Source organism: Pelmatolapia mariae, linkage group LG16_19 (assembly GCF_036321145.2).
Source record: "Pelmatolapia mariae isolate MD_Pm_ZW linkage group LG16_19, Pm_UMD_F_2, whole genome shotgun sequence".
In the NCBI taxonomy this organism is placed as follows: domain Eukaryota; kingdom Metazoa; phylum Chordata; class Actinopteri; order Cichliformes; family Cichlidae; genus Pelmatolapia; species Pelmatolapia mariae.
This window is the reverse complement of record NC_086241.1, coordinates 41141861-41162335: the sequence shown is the minus strand read 5'-3', so window position 1 is coordinate 41162335 and position 20475 is coordinate 41141861. Positions and strand designations below refer to the sequence as shown.

The 20475-nt window shown below is 39.7% G+C and overlaps 1 protein-coding gene across 4 annotated transcripts in view; it reads right to left on the bottom strand.

Moving 5' to 3' along the window:
• syne3 (spectrin repeat containing, nuclear envelope family member 3) overlaps window positions 1-20475 on the bottom strand; it is a 62213-nt gene that overhangs the window by 17106 nt on the left and 24632 nt on the right. For all 4 annotated transcript variants that reach the window (XM_063497848.1, XM_063497850.1, XM_063497852.1 and 1 more), the window contains exons 8-12: window positions 18824-18998; window positions 17752-17934; window positions 16790-16933; window positions 14583-14717; window positions 5093-5254 (exon numbers count right to left, since the gene is read on the bottom strand). In XM_063497848.1, the coding sequence (XP_063353918.1) occupies window positions 5093-5254; window positions 14583-14717; window positions 16790-16933; window positions 17752-17934; window positions 18824-18998 (799 nt within the window). The remainder of the gene's footprint in view (window positions 1-5092; window positions 5255-14582; window positions 14718-16789; window positions 16934-17751; window positions 17935-18823; window positions 18999-20475) is intronic.

Sequence of the window (20475 nt, the reverse complement as noted above, 5' to 3'; positions counted from 1 at the left end):
TTAAAAGATATTACTGTTTGTGTTCTTTCTTGGGTGTTGCGTGAGTGGGGCCAATTTCTTTTTGCGTTCAATGCACACCGAGACTAAGAACGTAACATGAATTGGGGGGCTCGTCCATCCTTTTTTTTTGTCTCGTCGGGTTGACTTGGAACGTGAGCTCGTTCGTTCTTTGTTTGTTGCCATTGTCGCGGGTAGGTTACCAGTGTCCTTTGTTGGCTCTGTTTTTCTGGTTGGCAGTTTTATCTTGTGTGTGTGTGTGTGTGTGTGTGTGTGTGTGGGGGGGGGGGTTGTGTTAGTATGGAATTTAAATTGGAGGATTTCACTTTAAGTCCAACTGAGGAAAAGTTGAACAGATGTAAAAAGGATGACCTCATTCTTATTGCCAATTTCTTTGATGTGACTGTGCCATTGAATGCAAAGAAAAAAAAGAGCTGAAAGAGCTCCTGTGTGTTAAACTGCATGAAAGGGGGTTGTTTGGTGAGCCAGCTCCTGCGGAAGGAGTTCAGCTGGGAGCTGTTGCTGGTATTCCTGCCCCACTGAAAAATCTCCCTCTTCAAACTGGCCCTTCTGCGGAAGAGCTGCAGTTAACACTGCGCATAAAGGAGGTTGAGTTAAAAAAAGCAGCAGTTGGAGGTGGAAGCCATGCACTTAAGGGTGAGGGCTCTGGAGATAGAGAGGGGACCCACTGTATCTGCCAGTCCTCCTACACCTCGGTGATCCCCGCAGTCACCATCCCCGCAGTCACCACCCCCGCAGTCACCACCCCCGCACCATCCCGTAAGCCAGAAGACAGCTTTGATGTAAGTAGGCACATCAAATTAGTCCCAGCTTTTAGAGAAACTAAGGTAGACTCTTATTTCACAGTGTTTGAGCGCATTGCAGGTGCACTACACTGGCCAAAGAATGTATGGTCTCTTTTACTTCAGTGCAAACTGGTGGGGAAAGCTCAAGAGGTATGCACAGCTCTTTCACGTGAGGACAGTTTGGACTATGACGTTGTGAAAGCTGCTGTCCTGCGTGCATACGAGCTTGTGCCAGAGGCTTATAGGCAAAAATTTAGGAATGTGAAAAAAATCTGCCACCCAGACTTATGTGGAGTTTGCCAGAGAAAAGAAAACTCTGGTAGCGTGACACCATTTATCGAACAAAGTAAAAACCTTAGATGACTTGCGTGAGCTGGTGTTGTTAGAAGAGTTCAAAAGTCAACTCCCAGAAAAAGTGATAACCTACTTAAACGAACAGAAGGTTACAACCCTTGTCGCTGCTGCTGTACAGGCTGATGAGTTTGCGCTAACACACAAAAGTGTGTTTACACCTCCTGTTCACAACACACCAGGTTCAGTTAGCCCCAAAAACAGGTCTCCAAAGAACACCCGTCGTACCACCACCGCATCCACTGAAAATAGAGAGTGTTATTATTGCCATGAGCAGGGATACCTCATTGCTGCTTGTCCCGTTCTCAAAAGAAAGGAACAGTCCAGGAAGGGTAAATCTCCTTCCCCAATAAACCTTCTACAGACCAAACTTCATGCCTTAGAAGGTGTGACTGTAATTCGAAGTGATAAAGTAGATAAAGAGTTCAAGCCTTGTGTGTCAGAAGGTTTTGTTTCATTATTGGGAGAAGAAAAGAGGGTTCCTGTCAGTATTTTGCGTGACACTGGTGCAAAACAGTCGCTCATTCGTGAGTGTCTTACCGTTCTCAGCTCAATCCTATTGCGGTGCCGATGTGTTAGCGTGGGGAGTTAGAATGTGTGTAATGCGTGTGCCTTTGCACTTTGTGCAGCTCTCGTCTCAGTTTGTGTCAGGTGAAGTTAAACTTGGTGTGTGACCCCAGTTACCGGCTGCAGGCATTGACATCATCCTTGGAAACGATCTAGCTGGCTGCAAGGTTTTTCCGTTGCCTGAGGTAGTCGAAACACCAGTTACAGACACCAGTGGTTTTGATCTTGCCGCACCAAACTCTATTCCTTTGTTTCCTGTGTGTGCTGTGACACGTGCGCAGGCATGCAAACATGGAGACTTGGTGGATCTTAGCGACTCTTTCCTAAGTGATTCAGATCCAACAAGCGTGCCACCCGACTGTGAAAGTACCCCTGTTTCAATAGAGCTTCAGCCTGATGAGGAAGCTATGACACTCTCAGTAGATAAAGAAAAGCTTATAGAAGCCCAGAGAAATGATGAAAGCTTGTCATCCTGTTGGGCTTATGTGAAGGAACCTAAGTCTGGAAAATCTGCATCTTACCTCATTGAAGATGGTGTGCTGATGCGCTACTGGACTCCCAGTTCTGGCTGCACCCATGAGGGAGTGCAGCAAATTGTTGTTCCGCAGTCATTCCGTTCCCAGGTCCTAAGCTTAGCACATGACCACATCATGTCCGGTCACTTGGGAATCACAAAAACATACAACTGTGTCCTACGTTACTTCTTCTGGCCTGGTCTCAAATCTGATGTAGTAAAATTCTGCCGCTCATGCCATACATGTAAGCTTGTAGGTAAACCTAATCAGGGGATTCCTATCGCACCGTTGCAACCCATTCCAGTCGTTGGAGAACCATTTGAGCATGTTATTGTTGATTGTGTTGGTCCTCTTCCAAAAACAAAATCCGGAAACCAATACCTCCTCACCATGATGTGCACTGCCACCCGTTATCCTGAGGCCATTCCGTTGCGTTCATTAAAAACCCGTGGGATTGTGAAAGCACTTGTTAAGTTCGTTTCTACCTTTGGACTGCCTAAACGCATCCAAACAGATCAGGGCAAAGTCATGACAGAGCTCTGTGTTAACCATCACACTTCCAGCGCGTATCACCCGGAAAGTCAGGGTGCATTAGAAAGGTTCCACCAAACTCTGAAAAACATGCTTTGCAAATTTTGCTCTGAGTCAAGCCGTGAGTGGGATGAGGGGTTGCCACTACTGTTGTTCGCCATCAGGGAGACATGCCAGGAGTCTTTGGGGTTCAGTCCAGCTGATTTAGTTTTTGGCCACACTGTGCAAGGTCCGCTATGTCTTTTGAAAGAGAAATTTCTCTCAGATAGGCATCGTCCAAGAGAAAACATTCTGGACTATGTTAGTTCGTTTAGAGAGAGGCTGCATAATGCTTGCAATTTTGCTTGTGACGCTCTAGCAAAGGCTCAGGTCAGAATGAAAACCAATTTTGATAAAAAGTCTGTAGCACGGATGTTCCAGTCAGGTGATCACGTGTTGGTTTTCTTGCCTGTCGTTGGTTCTCCCCTGCAGGCAAAGCTTTCCGGTCCGTATGTCATTGAACGCAAACTGAGTGAAACCGCTTATGTTGTGTTAACCCCTGATCGTAAGAAGAAAAGTCGCGTCTGTCACATCAACATGCTGAAGGAGTATGTTGGTCGTGAACGCTCTGGTCCGTCGCTTGCTGTGTCACCTATTGTGTCGGTGTCCGTCTCTCAACCCTCGTATAGTCCCTGCGATGATGGGTTGGATGACAGGCACAGCTCTGTTTCCGATGCGCGTCTGAGGAAATCTGAAATCTTGGCTGACTTGGATATCTATTTAACACATCTATCTGATCCTACCAAATCTGATGTCGGTGAGCTCATTAACAATTACCCAACTCTTTTTGGTGATATCCCCACTCAAACACACGTGCTAAGTCACAATATTGATGTGGGTGATCACAAACCATTAAAGCAACATACCTACAGAGTAAATCCCACTAAGCATGCCATAATGCAGCAAGAAGTCCAGTATCTTCTTGACCATGGTTTTGCCCTTCCCAGTAATAGTTCTTGGAGCTCACCATTACTGCTCGTTCCGAAACCCAATCAAACCTCCCGTTTCTGTAACGACTACCGAAAAGTAAATGCTGTTACAAAACCAGACTCTTTCTGACTCCCACGCATGGATGACCTGGTCGACTGTGTGGGTTCAGCTACCTTCGTGACCAAGCTTGACCTCCTAAAGGGATACTGGCAAGTTCCGTTAACTAAACATGCGTCTGAAATCACCGCCTTTGTTACACCTGACCATTTTTTGCAATACACTGTCATGCCGTTCGGTTTAAGAAATGCCCAAGCCACATTCCAACGACTGATGAACACTGTGTTACCTGGAGTCATAAACTATGAAGTGTATCTGGATGATGTAGTGGCCTGTTCATCCACGGCATTGACCATCAGGTCTGTTTCTTTTCCAAAAAATTCCTAAAATACCAATTACATTATAGCACGACTGAAAAGGAAGCCTTAGCCTTATTACCAGCCTTGCAGCACTTTGAAGTGTACCTTGGGTCCAGTCCCCTTCCAACCGTCGTGTTCTCTGACCACAACCCTCTCCAGTTCCTAACTCGGATGCAGAACAGCAACTAGCGCCTTATGCGTTGGTCCCTACTCCTCCAGGACTTCAACATTGAAATCCGGTACAAAAAGGGCTTAGAGAATGTCATGGCTGATGCCCTCTCTAGGTCATGAATCAAACATTTCATTAGGGGTTAAATGTTTGATTTTTGGGTGGGGGGAAATTTTATGATCCAATGTTGTCAGTGTTTGTTTTATGTGTGATTCCTCCCACCAGAGGATGGCTGTGGGGTTTTGTTTTTTTGTTTTTGTTTTTTTTTCCCCCTTTTCCTTTTTAGGGGGTGGACACCTGGGCGTGCCTGCTGAGTAATTGGGTGGAGTCTCTTCCTGTCCTGGGATTGGTTAATTGGTTGATCACCTCCAGTATTTAACCACCAGATGACAGCCACTTGGCCCCCTCTCTCCTAGCCTCCACCATCCAACAAAGGACCTGTGATTTTGATTTGTTGTTTCATAGTGTATCTTTGCCCATTGATTTGCAAGTATAACCAAGTACAACCTTTTTGTGTGTGTGTGTGTGTCTGGCGTTAGAACCTTAATCTTGTAAATAGCTGTAAATAGATTTGTAAAGTAGCAATTGTGGGGTTTTTTTTCACCTTGTATATATTATTCACTGCAGCAGCCTAGTAGGCATGAGAAGCCATTTTTGTTGATTAAGTTTTCTCCTGTTTTTCATTTAGAAAGTTAGGTAAGTGAATTGTCCTATATCTATCTATCTAATTGTTTTTAGCACATCCAGTGTAACTGGCAAACACACACAAACCTCAGCTTCATGCCGTCGCCCCTCTATGCTCCACTCTCCTGATGGGCTGTGGAAGGACATCAGCTTCTGCTTCATGATCATCAGCCACTTCTCGATGTTTAGTAGGCTGTCATGGAACCTCTCATGTTCTGCAACAATTTTGTCACTCTCATCTACCTTTGCCTGTATATAAAAGAAAAATAAAAGTTAGACAAGCTTTGTCAGGGAAAAACAACTTAGAATCCATGCAGTGCAGGATTCTTTTGGCTGAAAAGATTAAAAAAAAGAAAAGAAAAAAGAAAAGGTCAGTAAAGAAGAAACATGCATCATGGAAAGTAGCTTAGTAGTAGCTACTTAGAAGCTTAAAACTATTGCAGTGTAAGTAAGGGAGGATTCAGTGTCACCTGAAAGAAGCTTTGTCAAAAAGGAACATTTTAAGCCTAATCTTAAAAGAAGAGAGGGTGTCTGTCTCCTGAATCCAAACTGTGAACTGGTTCGACAGATGAGGGGCCTGAAAGCTGAACGCTCTACCACCCATTCTACTTTTAAATACTCCAGGAACAACAAGTACACCAGCAGCCTGATACCGAAATGCTCTACTGGGATACTATGAGGTCTTCAAGATAAGATGATAATTCTAGGACATTCAAGGACATATGCTCTCTCTTTCTAGTCTTTGTCTGTACTCATTGCAGCATTTTGGATCAAATGGAGGCTTTGTGGAGTTTTTAGGACATCCTATTAATACTGAATTACAATACTCCAGCCTAGAAGTAATAAATGCATGAACTAGTTTTGCAGGATCACTCTGAGACAGGATGTTTCTAATTTTAGAGATATTGTGCAAATGTAAGAAAGCAGTCCTAAATATTTGTTTTATATACATTCAAGAACATATGTTAAAAAGTCCTCCTGCCAGGGCATGTGTTACCTGCATGGGAGGAGCATGATTCCCACAGGGGCCAATAGCCAGAGTCCATCCTTGATGCGGCAATTGCAGGCAAGTTATGGACCTGAACGGAAGTGGACTAATGCTAGCAAGTGTGCGTTCATAGAAACAGTAAGTCACATTGGGAACACATTTTATTTCAGTTGCATTTAATATACCCATGTGGACAGCTGTTATTATTAGCCGTGTGTCAGCAGCTATACTGTCGAAGCAAAGTAGGTAGTAGCCTGGCTTCACAGGCTACTCCTCATTTCTAAGTTGTTTTCAGTTGTTGTGGAGAGTTAATGTTCACAAAGATTTTCCCTGATGTAGTTACTGTGCTAGCATACGAACCTGTTTTTGCTAAGAACCCCTGTGTAAGCATAACGGCATTTGAGTGAGCAATTGTGTCGAGGGTGGTGTCGAGTCACAAATGAGAGAATTAGCCTAAATTGACTATGATTCTGTGTTTATGTCATCCTGTTATGTCGTTATGATAATCCTTTTGTGGTATCAGTTTCTGTCCATGCATAATTTCATATGGTGTTCTCTGTAATACTGAATGTGAGAGATGCTGAACCAGTGAAAGAGATGTTTATGTTATTTCTTATTTGTATTAATTTCAGAACCACATCATTGTAAATAAAGTTCTTCAACACTGTGACATTATTCCACGTCTCTGACTGGACTTTATTACCAGGGAACAGTACAGAATCACGTTTCAGAGATAGCTTACTAGTGTGTCTGCTATAACAACATATGCTGGTCAAGAACTTAGAAGTACTACTGAAAGTTAAGCTAATGCATCCAGAGTAAGCATCTGATTAGATACCATGTTTCTAAGATTTTTAGGACTTTTTAGTACAGTAACAGTTAACTGAGAAAGATCAATTGGAGAAAAAGAGTCTAAATAAATATCAGTGGTATGGAAAGCAGCTGTACTAGGGATGTTCCTAGCGACTGCATAACATTTAGGAAAATAATTTACTGGCACTGGGCATCAATTAAAAATTTAACAGTTAGATTAAACGACTAGTAAGTCTATACGGATATGGACTGTTGTCAACAGCAAAGATTAGTCGGCTAACATAATGTTATGTTTGTGAGATTATTTTTTCCCCTCTAATAGTTAAGAGCTTTAATCTCAAGAAATTAATGAAGTCATTACTACTTAAGGTTAAAGCAATGCTTGGCTCAACAGAGGTCTCCCTTTTTGTCAGCCTGGCTACAGTGCTGAAGAGAAACCTGGGCTTGTTCTTATCTTCTTCAATCAGTGATGAATAGTGAGATTTTCTAGCCTTATGGGGGGCTTTTTTTTTTTTTTTTTTTTTATAAAACAGAGCAACAAAGTGTTTTTCCTGGATAAATGAAGACCTTCGAAATCAGTGAAATGCCATTTCCTCTCCAGCTTATGAGTTATTTGCTTTAAGGTGCAGGTTTGAGTGTTATACAAGGAAGTCAAGTACTTCTGATTGAAGGCTCTTTTTCAGAGGAGCCAGAGGAAATTCTTAACACAATAATCAACCTCTGTGTTGATTATTGTGTTAAGAGCAGCTACACCAATAGAGTTGGTGTAGCTGCTCTGCACTGTGTCAGCACATGGTATTGAAGGAAATAACAGTGGAGGACTTATATCCTTAAACTTTGTTACAGCACTTTCAGAAAGACATCTACTGTGATGAAATGTATTTCTCACTGCTGTGTAATCCATTATTGTAAAATGAAATGCTATTAGAAACAGATAAGACAAAACAGGATTTTGGGAGAAAACTGAGGTGTGTGAGGAAACACTGTTAAATGTTCAAATGTTCCAATTCCAGAACAAGATATACACAGTGTGATTTAAGTGGTGGGTGGGTTCCTTTACATTGCCAATTGTGTCTGTAATAATAGATTGTCATTTTCAGTATCTGCATGGATGTTAAAATTACCCACAATAATTTATTTTTCCTGAGCTGAGCAATAAATCACATAAAAAGTCAGAGAAGACTTCCGATGACGTCACCGTAACAATCGGTCGAGCTCTGAACTGCTCCTGCAGGTAACTTTGCTAAATCCTTAAAATTAAGGGAAAAATGCTCCAAAACACGAAAACGAAATACGCTATAGACCCACGATGCCTGGACCTGGTAAAACTACCAAGGAGAAGACTAAGTCAACCACACAAACCAAGTTATCGGTGTTTAGCGGTGAAGCTAGCGCGTCTGAGGCCTGCGCAGCTAACAAGCCAGTCATCATGAGTGAACATGGCCCCGCGGATAGTGGCAACATGGAGGAGAGGCTGCAGCGTGCCATACGAGAGGAGTTTGCAGGTATTGAAAACAAGCTTGCAAACACGCAAACTGCACTTTGGGACAAGTTGGAGGGCGCAGTGGCCAAGTTTTCCAGCAAGGCAGACGAGGTTGTGGCAGCCATGAATGAAATGCAGAAAAAATTATCTGAATGTGTGAGGAGAGTAGAGCAGACGGAGAAACGCATTTCAAATGTAGAAGATGAACATGTGGTGATGGGGACCACCATTTCAAGATTAGAGAAAGAAAATAAGGAACTGATGGATAAATTAGTGGATTTGGAAACCAGATCCCAACGCAATAACCTTAGGTTGGTCGGAGTTCCAGAGGGAGAAGAGGGCGCGGACACCTGTGGATTCCTGGAAAACTGGATAACGGACGTATTGGAGTTGAACACATCAAGGAGCCCTCTGGTTATCGAGAGAGCACACCGCATTGGCCCAAAAAGAAAGCCTGAGGAACCTCCAAGAACATTAATTATGTGCTTTCTTAACTATAAACAGAAAGATATGGTGCTCAGGGCAGCAAGATCGAAAAAGGATATTTTGTACAAGAACAAAAGGGTGAGATTCTATGAGGACGTCGCCACAGAGGTGCACAGACAACAGAAGAAGTTTGGAGAGGTACGACAACAACTCTGGAAGATGGGACTGAGAAGTGGCATCGTACCACCAGCTAAACTGATAGTAACATACAAGGAGCAAGTCCACAGATTTAACACGCCAGAAGAAGTCCAAAGCTTCATAAAGAAGATCCAGGAGAGCAAGAAATGAGGAAGATATTATAAGATCTAGCAATCTGGAGTAATGATTCATTTTAGAAAAGGATATAGTTAACTTCATCAAAGCAAAAGGTAACTAAGAACAAAGTGATTTTTTGTTTGTTTTTTCTTTTTCTTTTAATTTATTTGTATTTATTTATTATTATTATTTTTTTTTTGTATTTAATTACTTACACGGATAACTAGACAGAAATAAAGATAATTTTCGATTTTTATTTTATTCTACTCTTTTGTTTTTTCATTTTCATTTATGTATTTAGTTTTTTTTTTTTTTTTGTATTTATTTATTTATTTTTGTTTAAAGAAACAAAAAAGAAGTTAATTATTGAGGGGCAGTGGAATATTAGCAAAGCTAAAGGATTCATTAAGGATACAGGGAGCAAGGAAGAGCCAGGCATAATGCCATAGTCATTTTAAGTTAGCAGATCTTAAAACTGAGATCTGTATATGGTTAAAGTTGGAAGTAGAACATTTGAATGGGTTACCCAGAAACTGGGTGGGTGGGGTTTTTTGTGTTTTTTCTTTTGTATGGTTTGTTCATTTAAAGTTTGTATTTTGTGTTCTGTTTTGTTCGCACTCTCAGACAAGTTTAAGCATTTAGTAATGCATGTGAGGTGTGTTGACTCGGAAATTGGAAGTTAAATGTACCTCTTGGAATTGTAGAGGCCTAAAAAGTAATAAAAAGATTAAGCAAGTAATGAACAAAATGAAAGATCTGGAAGCTAAAATAGTTTTTCTTCAGGAGACGCACTCGCTGGAGGAGGAACATATTAAGGTTGGCAGGAGGTGGCAGGGTTCGTTGTATGCAGCGCCATTTAGATCCAATGCTCGGGGAGTAATCACATTAATACATAAATCAGTACCTTTTCAGGTCAAAAATGTAATTAAAGACAAATTTGGTAGATATTTGATCATCCAGGGATCACTTGTACAAGAAACCATTAACTTAATTAATGTATATGGACCAAATACAGATGATGATACATTTTTTACTAATCTTTTTCTCACAGTTTCATCACTCCAAGGAAAATGCATCATAGGAGGAGATTGGAATTGTGTTCTGGATCCCAGTAAGGATAGACTGACTGGGACTGACCAGGCACATAACAAAAGCCGAAAGACAATTCTTAACTTTATGAAGGAACTTCATTTGATTGACATCTGGAGACAGTTAAAACCTGATGATATAATTTTTTCTTGCCATTCAAAAACATTTAATACATATTCCAGAATAGACTATTTCTTGGTATCAGCGAACCTCCTATCAAACATAAAGACATGTTCATATGACAGTATATTAATATCGGATCATGCTCCCTGTAATATCGTATATACACATAACAACTTAATAATGGAACATAGATGGTGCTTACACCAGAAATGGCTGAATGATGAAGGATTCCTCACTTTTGTAGAAAAAGAAATAGATGAATATTTTACCATAAATAGCTCACAAACATCAGCTACTATTAGGTGGGAGGCATTTAAGGCATGTTTAAGGGGAGTTATGATTGCATATACTTCATCGAAATCTAAAGAAAAATGCAAAAGAAGACAGCAAATGGAAAAGAAAATTAAAAATCTAGAGGAACTAATATTCAAAAATAGAGACCCATTGATAGAGAAAGAATTGCTAATACTAAAAACACAATATAATAAAGAATCGGCAGATAGAGCAGCTTCGAACATTTTGAGATTAAATCAGTCTTTTTATGAACAAGGAGAAAAACCTGGAAAAATATTGGCATGGCAAATTAAACAATTGGAAGTGCAGAAAAATATAACGTCGATTATAAACAGCAAAGGGGAAATGATAATGGATCCAATTGAAATAAACAAGGAGTTTAGGAACTATTATGAAAAACTTTATGAATCTCAGGACAGATCAGATCAAAACTCCAGAAATGCGTTTCTGGATAAAATAAATATTCCTACTATTGCTGACGAAGTAAAACAACAATTAGATGCAGAAATCACCGAAGAGGAAATAAGCAGGGCAATTAATAATATGAGATCAGGTAAAAAAGCTGGACCAGATGGATTCCCAATAGATTTTTATAAAAAATTTAAAAGTAAATTAATGAAACCATTATTGGAAATGTATCAGGAATCATTAAGCAAGGGAAATCTTCCTAAATCAATAACAGGTTCACTGATCATTTTGTTACCTAAACCAGGAAAACCGAGTAATAAATGTGAAAATTTGAGGCCGATAAGCTTACTTAATTCTGATTTTAAGGTATTGGGTAAAATATTAGCAACACGTCTGCAAGATACTCTCCCCTCAGTAATTCATAGAGATCAAAACGGTTTTATATTGGGACGCCAAGGTTTGCATAATGTGAGAAGAGTCTTTAACATTATAGAGGGACTAAACGATTCTTCAGAGAGGGCCTTACTCTCACTGGATGCCGAAAAAGCATTCGATAGGGTCGAGTGGCCCTATCTTTTTGATGTTCTGACTAGATTTGGTTACGGAGATGTGTTTCGAAGATGGATACAATTATTACATTCAAATCCAACTGCTGAAATCTTGACAAACAAAAATATCTCGAAACCAATAAGGGTGAAACGGGGATGTCCACAAGGCTCACCGATAAGTCCACTGTTATTTATATTAGCTATGGAACCCTTTGCTATAGCCGTACGTTCGAGTTTATCATTGACAGGAATTATGGTAAATGGAGTAGAACATAGGATCTCGCTGTACGCAGACGATGTAATAGTATATCTTTCAAAAATAAAAGAATCTATACCTGCTCTGCTCAGATTGATAGGGGAGTTTGGTCAAATATCAGGGTATGTCATTAACAAATCTAAATCATCCGTTTTATTACTAAATGAAGAAGAAAGGAAAAACCCACCCATAGTAACATCTCATTTTAAGACAGTAAAGGAATTTATGTATTTAGGAATAATGATTTCGTCCAAATTAAGTGAGATCGTGGAAAATAACTATGAAAGACTTTCTAAAGAAATAACAGAGATAGTGGACAGATACATATCTCTACCAGTTTCTTTAATTGTTCGGATTAACATATACAAAATGAGTATACTGCCAAAGGTGCTTTATGCGTATCAGAACATCCCCCTGCCGCCTCCTGTTGATTGGTTTAGCAGGATCAAAAAGCTTGTTCTCGGTTTCTTATGGAAAAATGGGAGACCCAGGATAAGATTGTCATTGCTACATCTACCATACAACGAGGGTGGTGTCATGTGTCCAAATATTGAGTGGTATTACTGGGCATGTCAAATCAGGTCTATAAGATACTATTTTGACTTAAATAACGCCCCACAATGGACAGAGATGGAAAGTATTAATTTACATCCACCTTTACCTTTATATTTTTTCTCAGACACAGCAGTAAACTTGATTAAAAAGGCAAAAAATCCAATGGTAAAGAACATGGTCAAAGTGTTGTATGATGTAAAAAGATATATGAAGGAACCTGATGTATTGTCACAGTTTACACCGATGTGGGGAAACCAGGATTTCAGACCAGAAAGAGAGGATAAAGTTTTTAGACAAGGGTCAATTAGAGGACTCCAAAAAATCCAAGATTTGTATACAACAGATTCTCAAGATATGATGTCCTTTGATATGCTTAGACATAAATATAATATAGATAGAAAGCAATTTTTCAAATATCTCCAAATTAGAAGTTACATTCGAGCAAAACAAAATAATACCTGCACCAAACCACCAAAATCAGAATTGGAAGACATAATTAGCAAAAGCAGTTCAAAAAAAGGGGCAATATCAGAAATATATAAATTAATTAGGTCCAAAGCATCTGAAAATTCGTTAGGAAGGTTGAACGCCTGGAAAAATGATTTTAAAAAGGACATATCCATGGAACAATGGGAATTGGTTTGCACAAAAGCTCATAAACAAACAATTAATTCTAGACTAAGGTTGTTGCAATACAAATGGTTAATGCGAATATATATTACTCCGGAAAAATTAAATAAGTACAACTCTAATATTCCAGACACTTGTAATAAATGTAATGAAGATAAAGGTAATTTTTGGCATTGTATTTGGGATTGCAGGAAGATAGGATCCTTTTGGGTTGCAGTAACACAAACTATGAAACAAATATTATCCAAAGAGGTTGTTTTGGATCCTGGCTTCCTTATTTTGGGATTGTACCCAGAAAACATGAGGTACACAAAAAGTGACAGAATGTTTATTGATATGGGTTTGTTACAAGCAAAAAGATTAATTGCACTAAAATGGAAAGAAACAAGAGAACCGAGTATCACACAGTGGATAAAACAAATGATGGTGGCTTTGCCATTGGAGCGGATAACATGTATACTGAAAAGGAAATTGGATGTTTTTGAGAAGGTATGGAGACCATTTGTGAACTTTGTAGAAGGATTTGTATTATCTGAGGAGGACGAGGACTGAGGACAATGACATTTGATTTGGGATAATGATAAATTTAGGCCTTTAATGGAGTGATAAATATGACGACTTTTTTGTTTTCTTTTTGTTGTCTGGAGGAGTGTATGTTCATGTAGTATTTAGAGTGTTGGACTGTTTGCAAGTCACTAAAATGTAAAAAAATAATAAAGATATTGTTGGAAAAAGTCAGAGAAATCAGACAGATAGATGACAACACCTAACACAGTTTTTTTCTCTCCAAAGCATACCCCCAGCTCTCCATGTTACCTTCCACCTGCTCCCTGGTCTGAATACAGATCACAATACTGTCTGCAAACATCACAGTCCACAGAGACTCCTGCATGACCTCATCCATCAACCTGTCCATCACCATAACAAGCAAGAAGGGGCTGAGAGCAGATCAGTGATGTAAACACTCCCACCTTCAACCTATCTGTCACCCCTACAACACACCTCACCACTGTCTCATTATTCTTCCATATTTCTCTGCCACTCCTGACATCTTCATGCGCCACACAGTTCCTCCCTTGATACCCTATCATATGCCTTTTCTAGATCCACAAAGACAGAGTGAAGCTCCTCCAGACTTTATTTATACGTCTCCATCAACACTCTCAAAGCAAAGATCACATCTGTGTTTCTCTTTCTCAGCATGAAGCCATACTGCTGCTCACTGATCATCACCTCTCCTTTTTAAATCTAGCTTCAACAACTCTATCACATCTTCATGGTATGGTTCATCAACTTTATCCTTCAGTAGTTACTACAGCTCTGCACATCTTTCTTATTTTGTTTTCTGGTTCTTCCGGCGCCGTCACCCGAGAAGGAGACGTTGCAGACCATCTCTCCCTTCTGTAATCACTGGAAATGTGTGAGACTTGCTGTTCATGAGCTTGAATCAAAAACAATCTTGCCTGCTGCCAAGATAAAAATGTTTTGGATGGTTGAGGTCATGGTGGGTACTTATCTTGTTATTCAACATGATCATATTACTTCAGGGTCACAGATAATCTAACTCCAGCAGAAGTAAAGTACCCAGTTCCAGGGGAGTATTAGGAAAAAATGGGCTATTCACACTTCTTATATGAATGTCCCCTCACCTTGACCGCAATGTGCAGATGTTTCCATTCATCACAGAGTTTCTCAAATTGAATCCTGTTGGTCTGACTGGAGGAGACCAGAGTCTCCAGTGCCATAACCTGGGCTTCATAGTCTTCTACATCCTTTAGGATGACCTGGAGACACAAAAGCAAGTGTGCACATGAAAAATAAATAAATAAATACAATTTTGTACACATCTAAACTTCAACTGAAGTGAACTTCAGTTTCACTAAGGGAAGAGGTACAGGCAAGATCAGACATTCACAGTTTGAAACATTCAAGATAACCAAAAGACTAATCATCTTTTCATAAAGCCCTCCAGCAGTACACAACAAAATTTATCAGCCTTTGTATCAACTGGTCAAATAAAATAATGCAATTATTGACTATTTAAAGATGTATTATAAGAATCCAGCTGCCCTTATAGTCTCTTGGTTCATCATGTTGAATGCCTGCCATATGGAAACTACAGTGTTGCTTCATTACAGTCCTCGCCCTGAGAGACGAGCACTACATCATTCTCCTTAGTAATACTGGGATTTTGATGAAACCGTGTACAGCTTCACTGAACTGAAATACAGCGTGTCATAATAACAGTACTTCATTAACACACAGGAGTGACGGTAAATAATATTTAGTGTCTTCTATATATTGTACAGGTCAACTGTTAGAAGGGGATGTTAGGTTTTCATCAAATAATTTGTAGTAATGCAGCTGTCCTCTGAAAAATCCTGCACTCAGTCCACAGGACCTCACACAGTCCCCAGCAGTTTATATCACAACAGTTATATTAACACTATTTCTTCTGATTTATCTGAATTGTTGATGTTTTCAGAGAAAAACACAAACTGAAAACCAGCAATTACACTGCTGCATTATTGTGATATGTACATTACTCCTTTATCAGGTCAGCTAGTTTTTGAGCTGATCATTTGCACTGCTCTTGGCAGAATGCTGCTTATAACTGAAATAAACTAGCTGCATTTGTATGTTAATTAGTGCACTATTAGGCAACCCTGCAATTGCGGCATCAGGCTAATATACATTTTCCTGCCAGCTGACCCCAAATAAAAAAAACAACAGTAATACTACTATTACTACTACTACTAATAAAAATAAATATATAAATATATAAATAAACAATAATTCTAAAGGCTGACAATACAACGACCTGAAACCTAAATTATACAGAAGCTTAAGCACACTTTAATTGATTAAAGTGTGCTTAAGCTTGTATAAAGCTACGTTCTTCATGGAAGGCAACAATTTGACAAGAAGCACATTTTGTTACAGTTCATAGTTAACATGTGCCTTTAACAGGCCATCAGTAAGTTCTGGCATGAAATGAAAAATGCAGCTATGATTAACATTTATATTTGGATAATCTTCTCTACTTTGCCAATCATTCATCATCTCCTTATAGAGTCATCTCTTCTCCTTCTATAAACCCTCTGCTAAAGGAAGCATTAAAGCTCCTTTTTCAGTATTTGGAGAATATCAACAGCCTTTTTCATGGCCACCACACACATATGTGGGTTACTTCACCTTCCCAAGAGAAACAGACTATTTGAACATAACTTCTGATGACGAGAAAGGCATTAAAAGCAGTGGACGACATTTTTCATTTGCTTTTGGAATTGAGAGCAATGATAAGAATTTCATTTTCAGACTGAAATGTTGCTTCAGACGAGTGATTTTTGGAACCTTACGGGACTGAAAAACTTAAATGAGGCAATTGAATGAAATAATATGAACAGACAGCATTTCCTGACATTGACAGACTAACTCATATTTAAAGGGTTTACACTTTACAGTATGACTCTTCATGTGAACTGAAATTAAATAAGCAAATACAATACAATACAGTCTAACTTTCAGCATACTTGGACAAACACAGTCCAACTATGTACCAGCAATGATGAGAAAATTTTTGAGGAATGCAACGAGCGACATGGCTTTGGCCCTGGCCTTCAAACCAGCCAGATCTCTGATTGAGCACTGAGAGTGCGACAGGCCAGATCCATTGTGCCAAACAGGATACAGACAATCTATTCAAAGTGCTGTCCATGCCCATACAGGTCACAGCTGTTTTGTCAGCTTAGAAAGACATAGTCATAGAAGACGAGTCAAATTATAGGCAGGTGGATTTATGGTGTGGCTGGTTAATAAATTTCTAAGCCAAAGTCTGGCGGGTGAAAAAACTCACCCCAAACTGGTCTGACTGGCTTTTTTTGGCGAGAATGTCAGGCTGTAGACCATCAGCTGTCATCAGTCTGCCTTTGAAACTGGACAACTTTGAGCACATCAGCTCGTAGGTGTCAGTGAAGTCCTTGGTTCTTGAAATGAATGCCTGTGAGAAGGAAAATGTCATTAAGTGTGTTCTTATCATTCATCCCTGGGCTGCATATTGAAACACTTCTCTTTTCAGGGATGGGAACTGTAACCTTTCTTCAGTCAACTTAAAGATTTGACACTACAGCAAGTGCTTTTACAGCAATCTTTTAGTATCTACTTTAATAATTATACCAGGTCCTGCATGTACTTACTAGAATGCATTTATGCACACTTTAGTAAATGCATCTGATGATTTCAGTTTCTAAACTGTGACAGCTCACATGTGGTGCACAAAATCTAATGAGTGACGTTGTTGTTACACTGCAATAAATCCTGCAGGCCTGCAGTAAATAAGATTGGTGTGGGTAAAGCGAGACAGAAGGGCATTCACAAAGACAATCTTGTCTGTTCACTGACACGAACTAATTACAAAACAGTTGCCAGGTTACTTATTGTTCCATAGTCTGATATCGAAAGGCAAACCCGTGATTGTTATGTAGCCTCTGAAAATATTTACTGATTTGACAGTCACATTCTCTTTTAGACTGTCTCTTGGACAACTCCACCCTCTTCTCTCATCGCTCTCTGTATGCATTTCTTGTCAATGTTTGAATAGTGAGTTCTCCAATTGAATTAGACTTCTTTCTATAAGTACTTCACACATATATAGTAGCCAAACATGACCTGTTAATGATTTCAGGATCAGTTTAAAAGTCTAAAAAGTTTGTCTTGGTCTTTTCTTTAAGCCTGAGGGATACGGTAAAGCTTTGAATAGACTGACACTCAAACCTAAGACAAAACAAAGCTCAGTGGATGGCGCCAACATGCTCATACCTGTAGCCTGCTCTTCCTCTGCTGCAGCTGATCATGCAACAGTTCTCTGTTCCTCATGGCAGTGCACAGTTCGCTCTGCAGTCCATCAGACCTCTCAGGACCAAACACAGAGTCTAGCAGGTCCCCTTTCACTTCCAGTAGACTGAAGCGCTCCTGCAGTTGGACACTTTCCTTCAGGAGACACTAGCGCAGAGAGTAGAAAAGAACATATTCACACGTCTCATTCCCGAACTTTTTAGTCAGCACCCTGGACAGATTGCCAGTCTGTCGCAGGGCAATTTAGAATCATCGATTAACCTAACCTAACTAATTGCATATGTTTGGACCATGGGAAGAAGCCGGAGTACCTGGAGAGAACCCACTCAAACTCCATGTGCAAATCTTACATAGAGTTGCATAGATGCACATAGATGGTGGAGTCAAACTGAGGACCTTTCAACTTCTCAAAGTCCACATATTTACATGAACATTCAAATGAAACTCTAAAAATTATTTCTGTGCAGACTTTCACACAGAACTTTTCACTGAGAATTTTGACTGTCCTACAGTGCAGACTCAGTTACGTAACTCAAAACTTTCCAAAGTGAAGAAAGCTAATCAGTTATGATACAGTTATCTTATGGTTCTGTATGACATCAGAGAAGACAAACAAGCACATCAGGATGACCAAAGTGCAGCAGACAATAGAATCTTATCTTCCCACCGAGGTCTTTGTAGAATGTAGAACGAACTGGGTTGAAACCTTTCTATGTGAGTGTTCATGTTCTCCCTGTGCCTGCATGCCTTTTCTCCGTTTGTGCTCAGTTTTACCCTACAGTCTGAAGACATGCATGTCAGGTTAAAGAGCTGATTCTAAATTGGTAGCAGGTGTTGATAGCAAGTTTTGAAAGCCCATCTGACCTCCCAACCTGTATGATTGTGTTTGTTCCGTTTGTGTTAAGCTAGTATGAAAGTTTTTCTTGGTTGCACCAAACAATTCAAACTGCAGGGGTTAACATACACACATTTACAAAGGTGAGGAATTTTTCTATATGAGCAAAAAGTCCTTCTAAAGATAATGCATTTGTTTTACCTCAATCTTCTGGACTAACATGGCAACATGGGAGAAGTCTGTGACCTCAGCAGAAGTTTCCAACACCTGGGAAACCGTATCTTTCCATTGGTCGTAGACCAGTAGCGGGTCTTGGAGGATGTTTCTCAGTCCCAACTCGGACTCTGAACACAGTCTGGTTGCTCGACATTTCACACTGAAACACAACACATAAGAAATGTACAACTACAATTTGAAAAGAAGTTTCCCAGAAGCCATAAGGTGTTATGATTTATCCTTACAGTAAATAAACAGAGTCAGATTTTGCAGCTAATATGTTCCACATTCCTGCTGGTAGTTCCATATTTCTCCCTAGATTGAGAGTTACTGCTGGTGACACATCAGTGAAGATACACTACCAGTCACAGACACAGCTTCTAATTTAATAGGAAGACAGGAAATTTCTCAAATGAACCCTGACAAGGCACAGTGGTGAAGTAAAAACTATTTCAGGTGACGACATCATGAAGCTCAGTGAGAGAAGGCCGAGGATTTGCAGAGCTGTCAACAAAGCAAAGGGTGGATACTTTAAGGAATCTGAAATATAAGACATATATAAAGTTTTTATCCATTTTTCCTTTGCTACATAACTCCATATATGCTTCATATATTTGATGCCTTCAGTATGTATCTACAATGTAGAAAAGTAGTAAAAACATTAAATGAGAAGGTGTGTCCAAACTTTTGACTGGTAGTGTATGTCATGCAAATGTGTTTTCCATCCATCCATCTTCACACGGCACTTTAAAACAACCACACCTGACACAAAGTGCTGTACATTGGAACTAAATAATAAAAAGAAATAAGACATAAATAAAAAACAAATTAAAAAAAGATCAAACAACAACAACAAAAAAAACTGAAAGAAAAAGTCTCATTGCCAAAGGGGAAAAAAGGGGTTTTAAGACAAGTTTTAAAAGTGGGAATGCGAACAATGAATGCAATACAAACACTGGTTACAGAAAACTGGATAACTGAGATAGGGGTGTGGCTGCGCTGACTGACGGGTGTCTAATAAGAGTCTGCTAGGCCTCATCAACTACACTGAGTCATTAACTAGACGTGTGTGTGCTCCTGGTGCCTTTTGGAGTATGTTTAACTGATTACCTGACCAATGCTATGGCTTTCTATGTGATATAGACCAGTGGTCCCCAACCCCCGGGTCACAAACCGAGTCGTTTGGTACTGGGCCACAAGAGTTGAGGCTCGGGTGTGAAATTCATGGTTTTCACGGTTTTTATCATTTTTATCGTTAATTCGGTTTCCCTGGGTCTTTTCCCGTGTCTTATGAATAAATCTTCTGGGTTTTTTTGGGTACCGGTACTAGTTTTATTTTGTTGTATTTATCCGCAACACCTTAAAAGCCGGTCTGTGAAAATATTGACGGGCATAAACCGGTCTGTGGCGCAAAAAAGGTCGGGGGCCGCTGATATAGACCATCCTAGACGTTTGTGCTTCAGTTTTTTGTGACTCAAATTCTAGTTGTTTTTTTAAACTGTGACTTAGCAGTAATTAGCAGATATATGTTTATGCACCCATACAATTTAGGAAATTAAATGTAGGATTTCACTGGTCTGTTTTTTTTTTCTAAATAGGCTGCTATGTGTTTCTGTACCTCAGCAAAGTTGAACCCC